This window comes from Haliotis rubra, unplaced genomic scaffold (assembly GCF_003918875.1).
Source record: "Haliotis rubra isolate DU_JTF1 unplaced genomic scaffold, ASM391887v1 Scf151, whole genome shotgun sequence".
Taxonomy (NCBI): domain Eukaryota; kingdom Metazoa; phylum Mollusca; class Gastropoda; order Lepetellida; family Haliotidae; genus Haliotis; species Haliotis rubra.
The window spans coordinates 912,645-934,742 of NW_025765459.1; the positions used below are offsets into that span (position 1 = coordinate 912,645).

General features: G+C 39.0%; 1 protein-coding gene across 1 annotated transcript in view; it reads right to left on the reverse strand.

The window, feature by feature from the left end:
- Positions 1 to 573: 573 nt before the first annotated feature.
- LOC124270375 overlaps positions 574 to 22,098 on the reverse strand; it is a 154,747-nt gene continuing 133,222 nt past the window's right edge. The window contains exons 6-9 of the mRNA XM_046705414.1: positions 15,447 to 15,585; positions 6,376 to 6,491; positions 2,993 to 3,086; positions 574 to 1,085 (exon numbers count right to left, since the gene is read on the reverse strand). Coding sequence (XP_046561370.1) covers positions 805 to 1,085; positions 2,993 to 3,086; positions 6,376 to 6,491; positions 15,447 to 15,585 — 630 coding nt within the window. The 3' untranslated portion in view covers positions 574 to 804. The remainder of the gene's footprint in view (positions 1,086 to 2,992; positions 3,087 to 6,375; positions 6,492 to 15,446; positions 15,586 to 22,098) is intronic.

Consider the following 22,098-nt stretch of genomic DNA (forward strand, 5'->3'; position numbering starts at 1 on the left):
AATAGACTATGAATAAATAACGTATCTAACAAATTGCGATATTCAATTGATATAAATGTGTGGATGTCGTATTTCAGTTGAAGGTACGATCCAAGGTGCTAATGTATGAAAAACACACAGTGAGAATAGCAAAGGATGATATCGTCGAGTCATGATGTCACTATGACGTCACCTATGACGTCACATAGACATGTCGAGATGAAATGTACTTTATCCAGTGGTGTTGATCTCGTGTTTTACACAATAACATCCGGTATCCGTCTTGTCCATACTGGCCTTCTCCAACACAACACCATAGCTCAGGAAGGTTGAATCCAAAGTGCAGCAATTCGATTCCATTCACTCCAAGAACTGCGACTTTGAACATAAGCAGTTGTCCACGCACATTCTTCGCTATCGCCACCACGAAGATAATCCTCAAATCCCCATCAACGCGTGAATCTTCCAGCCGGTTTCTGAAGGCTCCAGGACAGTCGGGTAGCGCAGTGGTTAAAGCGTTCGCTCGACCCGGGTTCGATTCCCCACATGGAACAATATGTGAAGCCCATTTCTGGTGTCCCCTGCCGTGATATTGCAAACTATTGCGAAAAGCGGCGTAAAACCATTCTCACTCACTGAAGGCTCCAGACAAAGTCTATCCACTTGAGCACCCAAAGATCCCAGAGTGATTGTCCACACACAAAGAAGTCTTGAAATATGGCGAGTCACATCTATTGCATTGTGTGAATAACTCCCCCGGATAATCAAGGGACGCAGATTCAACCTTCACAGTTATATCACGCAGTAGCTAGAGTTTCGCATTTATTATACACTGGACTTGCCATCACTTGTCCCTATTCCGTTCATCTCTTTTCCCGGTTTTTCCTTCTTCTCCTTGCATTCCTTTATCTCTTCGATCTCCGACTTATCTGGGCTGAGGGAATCCTCTTCTTCGATGGTGGGAACGAGGCTACCGCGCAGGCGCGCCTCCGAGAGATTGGAGAGTGACGGGCGGGGAGATAACCGCGGAAAGTCCCGTCGGTCATCCAAGAGTATCACAGAGGCATTGTCTATCTTAATCTTGCACTTGCTCTTCCCTGCCTTGTCTGAAAAAGAGAATATATTGTCAGGATTTTGAGCAAGAAGGGTTTCTTTGGTTTTTGTTATTTAACGCTGCACTCAGCAATATTCCAGCTATATGGCGCCGGTCTGTAAATAATCGAGTCTAGACGATCTAGTGATCAACAGCAAGAGCATCGATCTACGCATTTTGGAACAGAAGACATGTGTCAACCAAGTCAGCGAGCCTGACCACCGCATCCCGTTATTCGTCTCCTACGACAAGCGTGGGTTGCTGAAGGCCAATTCTAATCCGGGTTTTAACGGGTATGAGGTGGGTTTAACTCTGAAGATTATTTATAGCAGCGTGTGTCTAAAGCATGAGGGTGGAAAGCCCCTTGCAGCGTAAAGCCAGGTTTATCCTTGGCATAGAGGGCTTGTCCAGTCCTGGCATACCCAATATACTATTGGAAATTGTTAGTACTAATAGTGAGTGAGTGAGTTGAGTTTTACGCCGTGCTCAGCAATATTCCAGCTATATGTCGGCGGTCTGTAGATAATCTGGACCAGACAATCCAGTGATCAACAGCATGAGCATCGATCTACGCAGTTGGGAAAAGATGACATGTGTCAACCAAGTCAGCGAGCCTCACCACTCGCCTCTTACGACAAGCATGGGTTACTGAAGATCAATTCTAACCCGGACCTTCACGGCCCTAGTACTAATCGTAGTGGTGGTGGTAGTAGTAGCAGTATTTTTAGTACTAGACGTAGTAGATGTGGAAGTAGTATTAGTATTGGTATTAGCAGTGTTATTATTTTACAGTAGTTGTGTTAGAAGTGGTAGTTGTAGTAGCAGAAATATTGTTAAGTAGTAGTAGCATCAACAGCAGCAGCAGCAGCAGCAGCAGCAGCAGCAGTAGTAGTAGTAGTAGTAGTAGTAGTAGTAGTAGTAGTAGTAGTAGTAGTAGTAGTAGTATACACCTCAAAAACTGTCATTCCATTTTCATTTAAGGTTTTCATGTTTTTCGATATATAATCTACAGCAAGTCCCGTTACCTGGGCATATTCTCTGCAAGGTCATGTCCCTCTATTCATGAGATATGTCCTCGTAATAAACGTTAGAATACAAAGTCATTTATTGCGTTTGATTTTGTGTCAAAAGGCAAATAGTACTTGTATTTTTGTGGGATTGAATCGAGAACGTTCTTACTTGAAGTGGTGTGATGTTGCTGCAATATTGCTAAAAGCGGCGTAAAACCATACTCACTCACTCACTCACTCACTCGCACTTGAAACCAAGTGCATAAGCCGCAAGGCTTCACAGTGTTGATAAATAACAATGCTTTGAAGAACCTTGTTTCAACTACAAGTGCGCCCGCAGGATATATTTTACGATAGCTTCGTAAGATGTATGAGAAGAGTGTTGGGAACATCATATTGTTGATAAATATTGTTTCAGATTTTCCTTTCGGCTTATTGCTCAGATAAAACACGTTTCCTCGGGATTAGTTTAAACAGAAAACACTCTGTGTCCGGAACAGCCATTTACGCCGTGTTTACACCATTTTCCATACGTTACGAAAGTTTTGAACTGATGACGTGTCTCAAAGTACAACTGATAAAGACAACTTTGAAACAATTCTTCACATTAACATCCCGTTAAGGAGTCAATGAGTAAAGAGTAAGGACGTAAAGACGTAAGGAGTTAGGACATAAGCAGTTAGGACGTAAGGAGTAAGAACAAAAGGAATAGGGACGTAAGGAGGACGGACGTAAAAGATAAGGATTTAGGACGTAAGGAGTAAGGACATAGGGAGCAAGGGCGTAAGGAGTTAGGACACATGGAGTAAGACCATAAGGAGTTAGAACATACGACATAAGGCGGAGTAAGGAGTTAAAAGGAGTAAGGACATTAAGACATAAGGTGTAAGGAATATAAAGTGGTACTTACTAACGACGTATTCGTCAATACGAAGAAGCTGTTCCACCCTCCACTCATCCACCCCCTCGGTGATGCATAGTTTACGTAAAGCGTTGCATTGAGACTGAAAGATACAGAACAAATATAGCATCATTATGCCACTTGCATTGAGACTGAAAGATACAGAACAAATAGAGCATCATTATGCCACTTGCATTGAGACTGAAAGATACAGAACAAATATAGCATCATTATGCCACGTTGCATTGAGACTGAAAGATACAGAACAAATATATGATCGTTGTGCCACGTTGCATTGAGAGTGAAAGATGCAGAACAAATATAGCATCATTATGCCACTTGCATTGAGACTGAAAGATACAGAACAAATAGAGCATCATTATGCCACTTGCATTGAGACTGAAAGATACAGAACAAATATAGCATCATTATGCCACGTTGCATTGAGACTGAAAGATACAGAACAAATATATGATCGTTGTGCCACGTTGCATTGAGAGTGAAAGATGCAGAACAAATATAGCATCATTATGCCACTTGCATTGAGACTGAAAGATACATTACAAATAGAGCATCATTATGCCACTTGCATTGAGACTGAAAGATACAGAACAAATATAGCATCATTATGCCACGTTGCATTGAGACTGAAAGATACAGAACAAATATATGATCGTTGTGCCACGTTGCATTAAGAGTGAAAGATGCAGAACAAATATAGCATCATTATGCCACTTGCATTGAGACTGAAAGATACAGAACAAATATATGATCGTTGTGCCACGTTGCATTGAGAGTGAAAGATACAGAACAAATATATAACCTTGTGCCACGTTGCATTGAGAGTGAAAGATACAGAACAAATATATGATCGTTGTGCCACGTTGCATTGAGAGTGAAAGATGCAGAACAAATATATGATCGCTGTGCCACGTTGCATTGAGACTGAAAGATACAGAACAAATATATGATCGTTGTGTCACGTTGCATTGAGAGTGAAAGATACAGAACAAATAGAGCATCATTATGCCACGTTGCATTTAGACTGAAAGATACAGGACAAATATATGATCGTTGTGATACGTTCCATTTAGACTGAAAGATACAGAACAAATATATGATCGCTGTGTCACGTTGCATTTAGACTGAAAGATACAGAACAAATATATGATCGCTGTGCCACGTTGCATTGAGACTGAAAGATACAGAACAAATATATGATAGCTGTGCCACGTTGCATTGAGACTGAAAGATACAGAACAAATATAGCATCATTATGCCACGTTGCATTGAGACTGAAAGATACAGAACAAATATATGATCGTTGTGCCACGTTGCATTGAGAGTGAAAGATACAGAACAAATATATGTTGCATTGAGACTGAAAGATACAGAACAAATATATGATAGCTGTGCCACGTTGCATTGAGACTGAAAGATACAGAACAAATATAGCATCATTATGCCACGTATCATTGATGTGCAGAGTTGCATTTAGACTGAAAGATGCAGAACAAATATATCATTGATGTGCAGAGTTGCATTGAGAGTGAAAGATGCAGAACAAATATATCATCTTGTGCCACGTTGCATTGAGAGTGAAAGATGCAGAACAAATATATCATTGATGTGCATAGTTGCATTGCGATTGAAAGATGCAGAACAAATATATCATTGATGTGCAGAGTTGCATTGAGAGTGAAAGATGCAGAACAAATATATCATTGATGTGCATAGTTGCATTGCGATTGAAAGATGCAGCACAACTTTATCATTGATGTGCCACGTTGCATTGAGACTTTTAAAAAGATGCAGCACAACTGTATCATCGTTGTGAAACGTTGCATCTTGACGAAAGACATACCACAAATATATCATACTTGTGCCAGGTTAGATATGAACTGCACAAAATACCTACTGTTACGTTGCAATGTGACGGGTAGCAATAACACATCTTTGCGTCACGTTGCATCGACAAAAGACAAAAGAGTGAGTGAGTTTAGTTTTACGCCGCACTCAGCAATATTCCAGCTATATGGCGGCGGTCTGTAAATAATCGAGTCTGGACCATCAACAGCATGAGCATCGATGGCATGTGTCAACCAAGCCAGCAAGCCTGACCACCCGATCCCGTTAGTCGCCTCTTACGACAAGCATGGGTTACTGAAGGTTCATTCTAACCCGGACCTTCACGGGTGAAAGACAAAAGAAATAGTTCATCGTCGTACACGGTTGCAAAGAAAATGCACGAAATATCATAAATAAAGAATCATTTTGCCACGTTGCATTTGAAACGAAAGACATAGCACAAATATATATCATCATTGTGCCTAGTAGCATTGGGACGAAGGACATTGTCGATATAGAAACTGCGAGACATAACTATTGTAATGAAACTGACAGAAATAAAACAACCGTATTAGAAGTATTTTTAACGATTTCCATGATGCGTATTCAAGTGTATTCTGCTGTGGACTATTCGCAGTCGTTTCAGTTCCTGTAACAAGGTTACTTGCGTGATTTTACCCTTTATGCTGATCCAATATTACTAAATTATTATTAAACCATTATGTCTTCGAAATACCAATCATTCAGAACTTTTGCGGTGTTTTGAGGCTTATGGCTGTTTACAATGTATCTTTAATAGGGAAGCGTTATTAAAACTAACATTCTTCCAAGTTTTATGCAAAAGAAAAAAATGTAATTATCGACTATGTCAAAATTGTGATGCAGCGCACAGTCCACAGAAAGAAAAAAAAGAATTACCTCCCTTACTACACAAACCGCCGACTGGTATTCGTGGACACTCGCATCTTTCCGTATGTATCAAGAAGGCATTCGGCATCTCCCGGAATGACACAAGTTGGTCAAGAATGCGCAGATTGGAAATGCAATAAACAGAGCGATCCCAGGATAAACCATTTGGTATTTTTCGCGGGAGAGGAGGGATGCATGGGTTATGGGATTTAATGTGCAATATTTAAAGGAATAATAACACTATGGACAAATGGAATAACATCATGGACAATTGTCTATATGGGAGGGCATCAGAAGTATTGACAAGAAATTGGTTCCGATTACTTTTATGTATCTATACTGTGGACTAAATATTAACCTTTGCAAAGACGTATACATCTATGATCTTTGATGGCAAGAGGTGGCGGCTATTTGTGGCAGTTTGCAATCCGGCCATCCATGACAATAAGACATATAAGTTAGGATTTAGTACGGTTTTCCGCTTTTAGCAATAATCCAGCAATATCACGGATACCAGAAACGGGCTTCACACATTGTATCCATGTGGGGAATCGAACCCGGGTCGTCCGCTTGACGAGCGAACGCTTTCACCACTAGGCTACCCCACCGCCCCCAGATATTTATATAAACCTCACCCTAAATATTTGCAGTTTTATTTCTGTGTCCCTCAGACTATTCTGTATTTTCTTCTTCCGGCTATATACAAGCTTCAACCGGAAGTGCTCGTGATCTTTCACAGCAACCACCAAACCTGAAACGAAACAGGAAAAGTTGTAAACAAAACGTAAACAGCACAAGACAACATCAGTCGATAACGTTTACACAAACCACAACACTAGATCATCTACGGTATGATCGCTTTAAGAAAAAACACAATGACCAGATCATATACGCCTAAAAGTCACATGACCTGCTCATTCAGCATACCCCGATCCCACAGGTGACGGAATAAGCCGAGTGGATCCGAATGACTTGCTAGCTCCTTTAGGCTCTAATTTTGAAGCGGCAAGTCCGATCAGGCTTCTACCCGTTATGAGGTTTCAATTCCCTGTCATTTTTGTGTTCAGGTACTCGTGTTGGTGTTGGTATTATACACTATTTAACCGCTTTTAGCAACATTCCAGCAATATCACGGATACCAATATCACGGATTTTTTTAAATGTTTGATTCCAAGTTAAAGATTTCTTACATAAAACAAGAACAGTAATGAAGCTTTGTCAGCATCTTAAAGAATACTTTTTCTTGGATTTATGTTAAAAAAAACCTGAATTTGATTTCAAAATTTAAAAATAAAATTCTTTCAAAATAATTATATTTACATTTTAAACATGGTATAGGTCATGTGGTTGAAAATTCATTTCTTACTTCAGTAATCATTGAACCAGTTTACGTTTACACTAAACTATACCCAGAAACAGTGATCTACTTAAACACAGGAATGGGCCATGGTTAAATGGACATAATCATGTTTTAAGACCATTTGATTTCCAATTTTCAATAACATAAAACAAACTTGATATACTCTTTCTTTACTATATGTTTTGCCCCCTAGTTTATTTACGCATCATTAATTAATGTGATTGTCACGTGACATATATTCGACATAAGTCCATTCTGCTGAGTAATCTGCACACTATCTCGGTTACCTATAACAGCGTCCAATACATCGTTATTATCCGGATTTGTTTGGTACTTTTTAATCTGTTTTACATTCGTCTTTGTTTATTTTGTTGTATCTTTATTTAATGTCATGTTTGTCGAAGTATTTTAATCCCATGTTTAGTGTTTTATTGTGTACAGATCTTCAACCAAAAATTCCTAAAAGACGTCTCTTGTTTTTCGTCGACTTCTTCTAATTAAAATAGATAAAACGTAAATATCCTTTCACTCGTCATAAATGAATCCCTCTTCACCTTTTCGTTTTTTTCATCATAGACAATGACTTTTAAAGATTATTTTTTAAAATCACATTTATTGTTTTTATTTCGAATGCATTGTTTCGGAAAAAATAATTTGCGAACCAAATATCAAAGACCTTAATATCTAGCTGAGAAATCAATTGTCATTGCAATATTTATTAACATAAGGGATTTTTCTATCGACTTTCGCAAATTAGATAGTCTTAAATTATTTTGTTTATTACCTCGTTAGTTCAGCATGAAGAGCTTTACCTGACAGATACTGCTTTTTATAAAATGACAAACGTAATGGTTTTCTCACACGAAGACGTAGCAATGCCGTTTGTAATCACCGATATTTTCAGTGTAGCGTCAATGACGTGGTGTATGAACACATACCACGGTTTTTCAGAAGGCCACAGAGGTAACATATCTTTTAATCCATAAGTGAAGGAAGTTTATGTGCTGAACATGACATCCTTGTTACGTTAATTAACAACGACAGTTAAATATAATAAAACCTGAATTTACTATGATACATTGACATGGCGTGACGTTTCATTGCCATCGGAGAGCGGACACCAAGGCTTATCTTCACTCAATACCTGTATCTTTTCACGCAGTGAGTGAGTGAGTGAGGTGAGTTTTACGCAGCTTTTAGCAATATTCCTGCAATACCACGGCGAGGGACACCAGAAATGGGCTTCACACATTGTACCCATGTGGGGAATTGAACTCGGGTCTTCGCGTGAGGAGCGAACGCTATAACCACTAGGCTACCCAACCACCCTTTAACACAATGGAACATTTTCGCGGCATAACGAGCGATAACACTGACCAGATGGTCCTGCTTATTTCGAAGACACACCGTGACTAGGGGTGTGAGTGAGTGAGTGAGTTTAGTTTTACGCCGATTTTAAGCAATATTCCACCCATAAAAAAGAAGGGGACATCAGAAATGGGCTTTACACAATGGGCTGTCGTTGTTCCAAGTCTAATCATAGTGACATAGGCGTAATCAACAGTTAATCAAATTAAAAGGCGAAAATATTTGGATGTCAACTTCTTTATTATGAGGGGCGGTGGGGTAGCCTAATGGTTAAAGCGTCCGTCGACATGCTGAAGACCCGGATTCGATTCCCCACATGGGTGCAATGTGTGAAGCCCATTTCTGGTGTCCCCCGCCCTGATATTGCTGAAATATTGCTAAAAGCGGCGTCAAACCATACTCACTCACTCACTCTTTATTATGAGTAACACGACGTTTCGAGGTATATTCTTACTCCTCTATTAGGTGAATGACCTGGTCAGCATCCATATATTTTCACTTTTAATGTGTATCACGTATAAACGCCGTTCATGGAATTTAACCACATAATCATCCTCATACGCACTGACACACTTTTTGCACCTGTGAGTGAATGAATCAGTATTGTTTTACGGCGTTTTTTTTGCGGTATTCGTGTAATACCAAGGCGGGGGACGCCAGAAATGGTTCTTACATATTGTACCCTAGACTAAGGCTTGTCTCTGAATATATATGATTTTGATAGTAACAAACAAGCCTATTTAAATTGAAAAGGAGCCCCAGGGAGATCACAGATCCTCAACCTGAGGAAATCTAGACTTGCTTTATTTAGGGCTTCAGCACTGCAGATAGGCCTTGGCAGTAGGGAAAATAATGTGGTTCAGGGACTGTGAGACAGACTAATTGTACCCATGTGGTTAATCGAACCCTATATTTCGGCATGACGAGGGAACTCTTGAACTACTATGCTACTGCATGACTACTAGGAAGGAAGATTGCATGGGTGTGGTCTTTTCAGTGAAGCCGTGTATGACGACCTCGAAAGTAAGAACTATGCAGGCAACGACAAGACTTTTAGAGGCCTATAACCTGAGTTTAGTTTTACTCCGCTTTTTGCAATATTCCAGCAATATCCCGACGGGACACCAGAAATGAGCTCCACACATTGTACCCATGTGCAAATCGAACCCGGGTCTTCGGCGTGACGAGAGATCCGATTGCCTGAACTAAAGTGTGTGTTTGTGTATTATTGTTTAAAGCTATCCCAACAACATTCCAGCTATATGACCGCAGCCTGTAAATAATGTCTGGACAACACAAACCAGTGATTGACATCATGAGCAACTGGGATCAGAGCAGTGACTAGGAGTGGCGCCGTATGCAAATGAGCCGACGTCTAATATCGTGTTCAACTTTGTCGGACAAATTCTTCTTTCCAAGCTCTTCTTAGCCGTGGTACACTGGAATTCATCGATTATACGTGGTTCTCGGAATGGTATGTAGAAGCCGAACCTTTTCTTAGCGGCATTTCAATATTTAGGCAAGCAATATCACTGACCTATTTGGTTCAGTTATTGATTTTACAATCCCACTGCACCGGCCGAAGAGGGAAACGACACAAACCTCTACCTCCAAAAAGGAAATTTGGCCGCAGTGGGCTGTCAATGATTGGTTGAAATATGCGCGCGCATTATGATCAAACCTAGATCCGTTTCTGGGAAGTCGTTAAAGTTTGCTAAGCAAACTAATGAAGTCTTGAAGATGTTTTTTTTTCAAAACCTTCCTATTGATTTGTGTCCATGTGCCTAGATACGAGCTTGCTTCAAGTTTCGTGTGTAATTAAAAGCGGAATTTAGCCCATCCATCTGAAGTAGTGCTTTTGTGAGGAGAGAGAAATCCGTTCGGGAGAAATTTACAGGTTTCCATTATTTTGATTCCAGAATTCAGAGTCGGTTTACCCAAACGGCGGCGTATTGTAGTCATTACATAAGACGAACAACATTAGCTTAGAATGTTTATTGTACGTACATCTTTGTCGACAGGATAGTATCTTTTCGCTATGTAATTACAACTAATGATATGGCGGTATGTCAGTTACTCCGCGGGACAAGATGTACGCTTAGGCACTTCCGGTTCTTTATATCTAATGAAAACGTGAGTTTTAGAAATGTAATTTTAGATGCTATTGCAAGGTACCTGTGTTGATAAAACGTGAGGTAGCACGTTGGATTTAGGTCTGGTTTGTATACTCAGTGTTGAGGGGGCGATCTGATCGAAAGTATTTAGGAGATAACCCTAGTGTGTTTGAAAATCAGAGACATGTTTTACTGAATTGATGGCGACTAAATTTCAATTGGAACCGAACGCGTAGCGTGAGGTTTCAATTGAAATATTTAGTCGCCATCAATTCAGTAAAACATGTCTCTGATTTTCAAACACACTAGGGTTATCTCCATTCTACCATGACCCATTTAAAATCGAACTTCCTCGCTCTGCGGAAGACACTGCGTAATCCGGCATGGGACGAGAGGTGAATTGAACTCGTCTGTGAAGGGAGCGGTAGGTGCCGTTCGTATTTTTAACATTACAACATAACAATATTCTGTCCAAAGAAATCAAACTACTGTTTATTCAATGCAATTATGTAATACCCAAGATCTTGTGTTTTTTTCATCCCATCTCCACACGACTAAAATCAGCCTATTGTTTTGTGTGCCGTGAAACTGTAGCCCCCTGGCCACACTATAATGGAATCGTCTGACCTACCATATTTTCTTCGAAGTAGACAGTTACGCAACAGTTTGAAATGGCGGACGAGCCAGTGTTTACATTTTGCGAAAGGTTGAAATTTGAAGTGACAGTGGATAATACTTGACTGACTGTCGAATCTGAACCCTGCAGAATCGAAGAATAGATCCTTTCCTGATCAACCTACTACCTGTAACTCATCAAAGACTGTTGATTTTTATGACCAGCCGAACATGATTTCACGTACTGCCTCCACCCCGGCATGGGACAACAGAGTGACAGTGCTGCTGCTTAGTGTACATGCGACTAACTTGTGATTCCTTGGAACTTTGTTTTCGTCGTTTGGGACTGGGCTGTGTCCAAGCGTTTTCCAAAGTAGATGAACATTACAGTGACAACCTTGCAGGAAGCTGGCAGAGAGCAGAATTATTTTGTGAACGATACAACGCCAACGGATATGATGGAGTATGACTATGAGTGGCATAAATGTGGTGTTTCGCCAGACCGTTAAATCTATCTTGAAATTTCCCATTCTAAACGGAATTAAATATACCATTTACCAGGTAGGTAAATGTTTACTAATGTTTTGCTGCATATTTTGCATAGATAGGGATGTATTTTTACAAGGCTTTCTGATTTATATGTTAGATATTGTTTTGTTTATGTTTGGGGCTGTGTATTGTAATTGAGTTTGAATATTTTTATAATAGAAGGTAATATGATAGTGAGGTTCCCTCATAATTGTGTGGGGGAAATCATATAATTGTATTTTTCGAGTTTAAATAAATGTTTTATCAGCATTTCCATCACGTCTGTTGTGTTGATATTAGTCATGTTGGTGGTCAAGCTGAAGTAGTGCGGCAGTGTTCTATACGTGCGCAGTGAAGCGCAATGAAATCAAACGCATTTTTAATCCAAAAATTTCCAATTGCCTATGTGGAAAATTCGAAAGTCAGCGTCAAAATCCATGGAGTTGTTGTTATGATCCGCCATCATTATGGTCAAACGGAAGTAGTTCTCACAATACGATTTGTTAATGCGCGGTAAAGCGGCCTTACAATCAGATGAGCGTCAATCCACAATTGATGCCGTCTGATTTTTCTGAACAACCAATCAGAATCTAGTATTTTCTTGATTCATGGTAGAATAAAACATTTCGACTCCCAAATGTGTAACTGGAATTATATATACCTTCATTTAATCTTACTTGCTATTTGTTGCACGAGCATACGTTATAGTACTGGTTGCGTTTTGTGTTTTCAACTCGTAATGTCTGCTTACAGTTGACAACTCGTAATGTCTACATACTGTTGACAACTGGTAATGTCTACATACTGTTGACAACTGGTAATGTCCACTTACTGTTGACAACTCATAATGTCTACTTACTGTTGACAACTCGTAATGTCTACTTACTGTTGACAACTGGTAATGTCTACTTACTGTTGACAACTCGTAATGTCTACATACTGTTGACAACTGGTAATGTCTACATACAGATGACAACTCAAAATGCCTACTTACTGGTGACAACTCGTAATGTCCACTTACTGTTGACAACTCGTAATGTCTACTTACTGGTGACAACTCGTAATGTCCACTTACTGTTGACAACTCATAATGTCTACTTACTGTTGACAACTCGTAATGTCTACTTACTGTTGACAACTCGTAATGTCTACTTACTGTTGACAACTCGTAATGTCTACATACTGTTGACAACTGGTAATGTCTACATACAGATGACAACTCAAAATGCCTACTTACTGTTGACAACTCGTAATGTCTACATACAGTTGAGAACTCATAATGCTTACTTACTGGTGACAACTCGTAATGTCCACTTACTGTTGACAACTCATAATGTCTACTTACTGTTGACAACTCGTAATGTCTACTTACTGTTGACAACTCATAATGTCAACATACTGTTGCCAACTCGTAATGTCCACTTACTGTTGACAATTCATAATGTCTACTTACTGTTGACAACTCCTAATGTCTACATACTGTTTACAACTCATAATGTCAACATACTGTTGGCAACTCGTAATGTCCACTTACTGTTGACAACTCATAATGTCAACATACTGTTGACAACTCGTAATGTCCACTTACTGTTGACAACTCGTAATGTCTACTTACTGTTGACAACTGGTAATGTCTACTTACTGTTTACAACTCGTAATGTGTACATACTGTTCACAACTCATAATGTCTACATACAGTTGACAACTGGTAATGTCTACTTACAGATGACAACTCAAAATGCCTACTTACTGTTGACAACTCGTAATGTCCACTTACTGTTGACAACTCATAATGTCTACTTACTGTTGACAACTCGTAATGTCTACTTACTGTTGACAACTCGTAATGTCTACATACTGTTGACAACTCATAATGTCAACATACTGTTGGCAACTCGTAATGTCCACTTACTGTTGACAACTCATAATGTCAACATACTGTTGACAACTCGTAATGTCCACTTACTGTTGACAACTCATAATGTCTACATACTGTTGACAACTCATAATGTCAACATACTGTTGGCAACTCGTAATGTCTACATACTGTTGACTGACTGACTGACTGACTGACTGAGTTTAGTTTTACGCCGCTTTTAGCAATATTCCAGCAATATCACGGCGGGGGACACCGGAAATGGGCTTAACACATTGTGCCCATGTGGGGAATCGAACCCGGGTCTTCGGTGTGACGAGCCAACGCTTTAACCACTAGGCTACCCCACCGCCCCCATACTGTTGACAACTCGTATTGTCTACATACAGCTGACAACTCGTAATGTCTACTAACTGTTGACAACTCGTAATGTCTACATACAGTTGACAACTCGTAATGTCTACTTACTGTTGACAACTCGTAATGTCTACTTACTGTTGACAACTCATAATGCCTACTTACTGTTGACAACTCGTAATGTCTACATACAGTTGACAACTCATAATGTTTACTTACTGGTGACAACTCGTAATGTCCACTTACTGTTGACAACTGGTAATGTCTACATACAGTTGAGAACTCGTAATGTCTACTTACTGTTGACAACTCGTAATGTCTACATACAGTTGAGAACTCATAATGCCTACTTACTGTTGACAACTCGTAATGTCTACATACAGTTGAGAACTCATAATGTTTACTTACTGGTGACAACTCGTAATGTCCACTTACTGTTGACAACTCGTAATGTCTACATACAGTTGAGATCTCATAATGCTTACTTACTGGAGACAACTCGTAATGTCCACTTACTGTTGACAACTCGTAATGTCTACATACAGTTGAGAACTCGTAATGTCTACTTACTGTTGACAACTCGCAATGTCTACATACAGTTGAGAACTCATAATGCTTACTTACTGGTGACAACTCGTAATGTCCACTTACTGTTGACAACTCGTAATGTCTACTTACTGTTGACAACTCGTAATGTCTACTTACTGGTGACAACTCGTAATGTCTACATACAGTTGAGAACTCATAATGCCTACTTACTGTTGACAACTCGTAATGTCTACATACAGTTGAGAACTCATAATGTTTACTTACTGGTGACAACTCGTAATGTCCACTTACTGTTGACAACTCGTAATGTCTACATACAGTTGAGAACTCATAATGCTTACTTACTGGAGACAACTCGTAATGTCCACTTACTGTTGACAACTCGTAATGTCTACATACAGTTGAGAACTCGTAATGTCCACTTACTGTTGACAACTCGTAATGTCTACATACAGTTGAGAACTCGTAATGTCTACTTACTGTTGACAACTCGTAATGTCTACATACAGTTGAGAACTCATAATGCTTACTTACTGGTGACAACTCGTAATGTCCACTTACTGTTGACAACTCGTAATGTCTACTTACTGTTGACAACTCGTAATGTCTACTTACTGGTGACAACTCGTAATGTCTACATACAGTTGACAACTCGTAATGTCCACTTATTGTTGACAACTCGTAATGTCTACATACTGTTCACAACTCATAATGCTTACTTACTGGTGACAACTCGTAATGTCCACTTACTGTTGACAACTCGTAATGTCTACATACAGTTGAGAACTCATAATGCTTACTTACTGGTGACAACTCGTAATGTCCACTTACTGTTGACAACTCGTAATGTCTACATACAGTTGACAACTCGTAATGTCTACATACTGTTGACAACTCGTAATGTCTACATACAGTTGACAACTCGTAATGTCTACTTACTGTTGACAACTCGTATAACCCTCCAAGGCAGGAGGAAGGCCAGGATGAAGACGAAGTCCTGGATCTTGTAGTTGGGGAGGCGATTGAGGAACACCAGATCCACGACAAAAGACACGATGACGATGAAGGCATCAAACACCTGAAACATACAACCCTAAATCTTCAGATGCTTAATCACGGCACATCTAGTAGGTGTACACGTCTCAGGGCATGGCCAATAGGTTCATTATGACACATCCTGTATTTTCATAAGCACACGTGTAAAGTCAATAGGGTTATTCATAGCACATCCAGTATATCATAAGCACACGTGTAAAGTCAATAGGGTTATTCATAGCACATCCAGTATATCATAAGCACATGTGTAAAGTCAATAGGGTTATTCATAGCACATCCATTATATCATAAGCACACGTGTAAAGTCAATAGGGTTATTCATAGCACATGCAGTATATCATAAGCACATGTGTAAAGTCAATAGGGTTATTCATAGCGCATATAGTATTTCATAAGCACACGTGTAACGTCAGTAGGGTAAATCATAGCACATCCAGTATATCATAAGCACATGTGTAAATCAATAGGGTTATTCATAGCACATCCAGTATATCATAAGCACACGTTTAACGTCAGTAGGGTTAATCATAGCACATCCAGTATATCATAAGCACATGTGTAAATCAATAGGGTTATTCATAGCACATCCAGTATATCATAAGCACACGTTTAACGTCAGTAGGGTAAATCATAGCACATATAGTATTTCATAAGCACGCGTATAAAGTGAATAGGGCTATTCAAAGCACATCCAGTATTTCACAAGCACACGTGTAACGTCAGTAGGGTTGATTTATAAGCAAAACGATTCGTAATAGACAAGTCTAACTATTCTTAAGTTAACATACGATGTTGTAAGCACATTTCTTAAGATATGTTACGTAATGATGAAAAATGAATAAGTGTTACATTCCAAAACCGTTTTCAGCTATAACTTCAAATGTAACATTGTAAAACTTATGTTGTACAGTCACGACATTCCTTAAACTCAAGATAATCATATTTCACTGTTTGACCGCAGGCGTCTCAACACGATAATCAATATCCTTCACCAATTTTTACCAACAAAACATTTTCTATAATTATACGAAATTTCTACTGAAAGCAGAGTCCATTGTCCATGTCCAAGTCCGATTATTTCAAAAGCCCGTTGTTATAGTTCACTAGCAAATAGCATTAATTTCAGGTGTTCTCGAAAACGTGAACCTCTCCAGCCTCGCCGTCCTACCCGTCACAAACACACGCAAAGGCAGGTCAATTGTTCACCTGAAAAAACACGACCTTGATTCGGCGTTTTAATGTTGTGATTTTCCGTTGGGATCGTTAAAGGACAGTGTTTAAGGAAAATGTTTGTTTTGTATGGAATCCTGGAAGGGATATTGTCGCGTTGTCGCCCTCTCAAATACAAGCAAAATGAGGCAAAATTAACCAAAACGCGACACGCGACAATGTCCCTTCTCGAATTCCATAGTTTTGAAACTGACTGGAATAAACAGTTCATTCGTGCAGTCAAACCTCGTTCTGTCGAATTTTGATGTGTCGAATCTACCTTTCTCGAACTAAAAGCTTGATCCCTGCGTATTCCGTATTTAGTCATCTGTTGTGTCGAACATCGGATAACTCGAAGTATCAAATTCGACACAACCATGTTTTTCGGTATCTACTGTTTGATTAGATAAATAAGACTGACTAACTCCCCACCCCTACGTAAGTAACAAACAGAGTAAGCATACGTCATTGGATGACGATACTGTCACATATAACATTGAATCGAACAATAAATTTAGATAAAACACAAAAACAACTGACTTCAAACACAGCTATGTTCTGTAACACGATTTATATCCACAAAAACGGCATTAAAAACAGAGCGACAGTTTCCTCGGAGCGTGCGTCCAATATTTGAAATGAAAAATAACAACCTGTTTTCATCAATAATGTTATTGATATTATTGATGTGTTCAGCAGTCTTCACGCCACACCTATATTTGAGTGAAAGGTCTTGAATAAAATATCCTGTCCATAAAACATATTTACAAAGCTTCATGACTTAACCAATGGTGCTTCACACCATTTTCAAGAATCTTCCTGCAGTTGCAGAAGTCAGGAATTGGAGATTTACTCATATATTCTAAGATTCACATAAAGCTCTTAAAAAAAATGAAAGCGAAATGAAGAAAATAATCTCTGAAGTCACGTAGCGTAGTTATCGAACGGCTATGTCGCTTCCAAACATGATGATAAAATGGATATTTTACCCCTAACAAACATCCTTCAATCAATACATATCTGTCACTGGAATTAAATGGATTAAAATCGTGTCTTTTCGGTTCCTGGTCCTTCAATTGATGGTTTTTGCTGTTATTTCTTATGACTTTGGCAAATATATCCTCATTCTTATTGATCACTGTGGGATCTATTAGAAGCAGTTAACATAATAATCGACTTATCCGAGCTTCGAGAGGTACATGTATGACCTGCTCCGTGGTCTAGTGCCTACAACTTCTGCCCGGAGAGGGAAAGACGATGGTTGGATTCCGAAAGGTCTTAAAGATGGTACTTGTTGTTACCGTGGTTGGCGCTCGTCATAAAAGGGACAGAAAAAGGACGGCTCGGAGTAATTATAGAGTTGGACCATCCGTAAATGGCAGCGTGGTACCTCAGTGAACAACCACTATAATTGAGTGCGAACGAGTACAAGAACCACGGCTACCAACCACATACGTGATAACGGGCGGTGGGGTAGCCTAGTGGTTAAAGCGTTCGCTGGTCTCGCCGAAGGCCCGGGTTCGATTCCCCACATGGGTACAATGTGTGAAGCCCATTTCTGGTGTCACCCGCCATGGTGTTGCTTGAATATTGCTAAAAGCGGAGTGAAACTAAACTCACTTACTCACTAGCGTGATACCGATTTTATGCCTGAGTGAGTGAGTGAATGAGTGAGTGAGTGAGTGAGTGAGTGAGTGAGTGAGTGAGTGAGTGAGTGAGTGAGTGAGTGAGTGAGTGAGTGAGTGAGTGAGTTAGTGAGTGAGTGAGTGAGTGAGTGAGTGAGTGAGTTGGGTTTGATACTTTGACCAATATTTTTATTTTGACAAGTCAGTCTGATGTTGGAGACAATAATCTGGGTCTTAGATGTTTTACCATTTTGGTGGAACCCACGAGCAAACACCTGGTCCTGACAAACCTAGGACCTTTATTTGGGCGAACTGGGATTATAACCCATGATTACAGGTTTCTGGCGTGCCCAAGGGACATTACTCTGCACAAACTTCGGCCACTATGCCGGCTTAGCCTTTATTCATGAAAATGAATTAGAAAAAATGCACCCTTCGTAGTTTGAGACATTCGGGACCCCAAAGGTTCTAGGCAAGGTTTGACTTGAAGTTTTGCAAAGGTGACACAGATTCTCCATCATGTTCTTCCTCCCCTCTTCCTCTACTCTCCTCCCTCTATCCATTTGCCTCCTCTCTCTCTGCGTGTGTATGTGTGTAACCCCTGATATAAACACACGCACACTACACAATAACACACACACACACACACACACACACAGAGTTAATCAATGTTGTATTTAACTTGTGGGAGCTTGAAATCAAAACTTCGAGTTATCCGGGGTTCGAGATATCCAACAAAGTGACTATCCGAAAACCGAGAACAGGTTAATATTATGCTTGATAGGAGTTCGAGACATCCGGGAATGTGACACATTCTAGTTCGACACAGCTGTATGTACAGGTATACATGTATGTGATAAGGACAGTGCTAACAGGTAATATCTCCAAATATATGTTCTGCAGAATTACTATTGTATGGACATTTGAAAACACACGGTGCTACATTTGTTAACATAAAGCTGAACACAGTATGGAACCATGGACCTTAAATGATCCATATGTCCCTATATCCGTGTTTCTGTAGTTTTAATTTGTGAACAAGTCTTAATTTTGTATACAGGTCCGTTTTGACATGTTAGACAATAAATAACTTATTCGAACAAGAATGACAAAGGATTGCCAAATTTAAGGTTCACATGATTACACGCTATCGTTACGTATAAGCCAGACTTCTTGTAACGAAAGCAGCCTTGAAAAAGTAAGGACTTTATCAACCAAATTTCATTCTCGGAACAACGGGATGTTCAGTGGCCCAGCTGGTCTGCCATACAAGTTGCTGTAAAAAGTGCAAATGTAATTATTCAGAAATGGTATCCAGTGATGTTTTCATCGGTTTGGCGAGTTCTTTCAACAGAGTTGGAATTCCAATGAAGTTTGAACTAATTTTTCCGATCTAAAATGAGGGGTTATTTCTAACCATGAGCGCTAAAACTACGATTACTTTTCGTGCCAATATACACGTGGTAAAAGAGTGTGCACGTCCATTTCCTGAAATGCACTTAATCTAATGACGGCTACATGTGTTGAGATGGGTCTGCGCGAAACACGGCCTACTTCAGTGAAACGTCCCATGTTCATCATTGTAGAAGGCTAGCTACCAAGTATTCACCGATATTCAAACACTAACATTTTTCACAGCAAAAAATACATGATATGAATAACCATATTGATGGCTCGATTAATCAAAGTGCTTTGGATTTAACGAGATTTTGAAATTTAAATGCGTCTTGGGGTGTCGATACCAAATGAGCCTTGTCAAAGCTTCACGAATTTTGCCAGGTTGGAAAAAACCTTCTCTTTTTTTCTGGCCCGTATTATTTATGAATTACATGTAAAGCAGGTTATATTAGAACAGAAAAATATTAATAATTTACTTTCAAAGTGCCCCTGTTTCGGCGAATGTAAGGCGGTGTTGTAAACTTTGTACAGTGTACAATAAATTAGCATATCGTACAATGAATATACATATTGTACAATGAATAACCAAATTGTGCAAAAGGTAAGGATGTTGTACAATGAACAAACATATTTGGCAAAAGGTAAGGATGTTGTACAATGAACAAACATATTTGGCAAAAGGTAAGGATGTTGTACAATGAACAAACATATTTGGCAAAAGGTAAGGATGTTGTACAATGAATAAATATATTGTACAATGAATAAACATATTGTTCAGTGAATAAGGCTATTGCACAATAAATAAGGATATTGCATAATACATAATTGTGCAATGAATAATGATAATGTACATTAAATGCATACGGATATTGTACAATAAAGACGGATATTGGACAAAGGATAAGGATATTGTACAATAAAGACGGATATTGGACAATGGATAAAGCTATTGTACAATAAAGACGGATATTGGACAATGGATAAGGATATTAAAACAATAAAGACGGATATTGGACAAAGGATAAGGCTATTGTACAATAAAGACGGATATTGGACAAAGGATAAGGATATTGAACAATAAAGACGGATATTGGACAATGGATAAGGCTATTGTTCAATAAAGACGGTTATTGGACAAACGGATATTGAGGATATTGTAAAGACGGATATTGACAATGGATAAATATTGTAGACGGATATTGTACAATGGATAAGGATATTGTACAATAAAGACGGATATTGGACAATGGATAAGGATATTGTACAATAAAGACGGATATTGGACAATGAATAAGGATATGTACAATAAAGACGGATATTGGACAAAGGATAAGGATATTGTACAATAACGACGGATATTGGACAAAGGATAAGGATATTGTACAATAAAGACGGATATTGGACAAAGGATAAGGATATTGTACAATAAAGACGGATATTGGACAAAGGATAAGGATATTGTACAATAAAGACGGATATTGTACAATGAATAAGGATATGTACAATAAAGACGGATATTGGACAAAGGATAAGGATATTGTACAATAACGACGGATATTGGACAAAGGATAAGGATATTGAACAATAAAGACGGATATTGGACAAAGGATAAGGATATTGAACAATAAAGACGGATATTGGACAAAGGATAAGGATATTGTACAATAAAGACGGATATTGGACAAAGGATAAGGATATTGTCCAATAAAGACGGACATTGGACAAAGGATAAGGATATTTTACAATAAAGACGGATATTGGACAAAGGATAAGGATATTGAACAATGAATTGTATTGTACAAACGATAAGGGTATTGTTCAATGAATAAGGTTTACAATTTGAGGTTAGGAGAGGTGAAATGAGGTTTAACGACATTCAAGATTATTTCGCTAACAGGGCGACGTCTCTTCCTTTACTTGTCCAGACTAATGGCAGTTCTATGGTGCTAGTCCTACGAGATACCATACCGCATTTCACATGATTGTCCTTCTCAGACAAATAATATATACACAGTAGACTTCTAGCTGACCATGTTTTGTTTTATTCTATCAATACCAAGCACCAGACAGAGCTGCAGGTACCATAATTAATATTGTCCATATGACCAGTGGATAGTTCGAATAATTCATGCAACTGGTTGTCCTTAACTGTGGAGTGAAAACGTTAAAACCGTAACTTTAGCAGGAAAAGCTGTAGATAAGAATACGTTTATGACATCATGTTGAACATGTATTTTGTACGCTGTATGTGACAATGCATGGTGTTGCAATCCACCCTGATTGACATGTTACGGCTCTTTAAT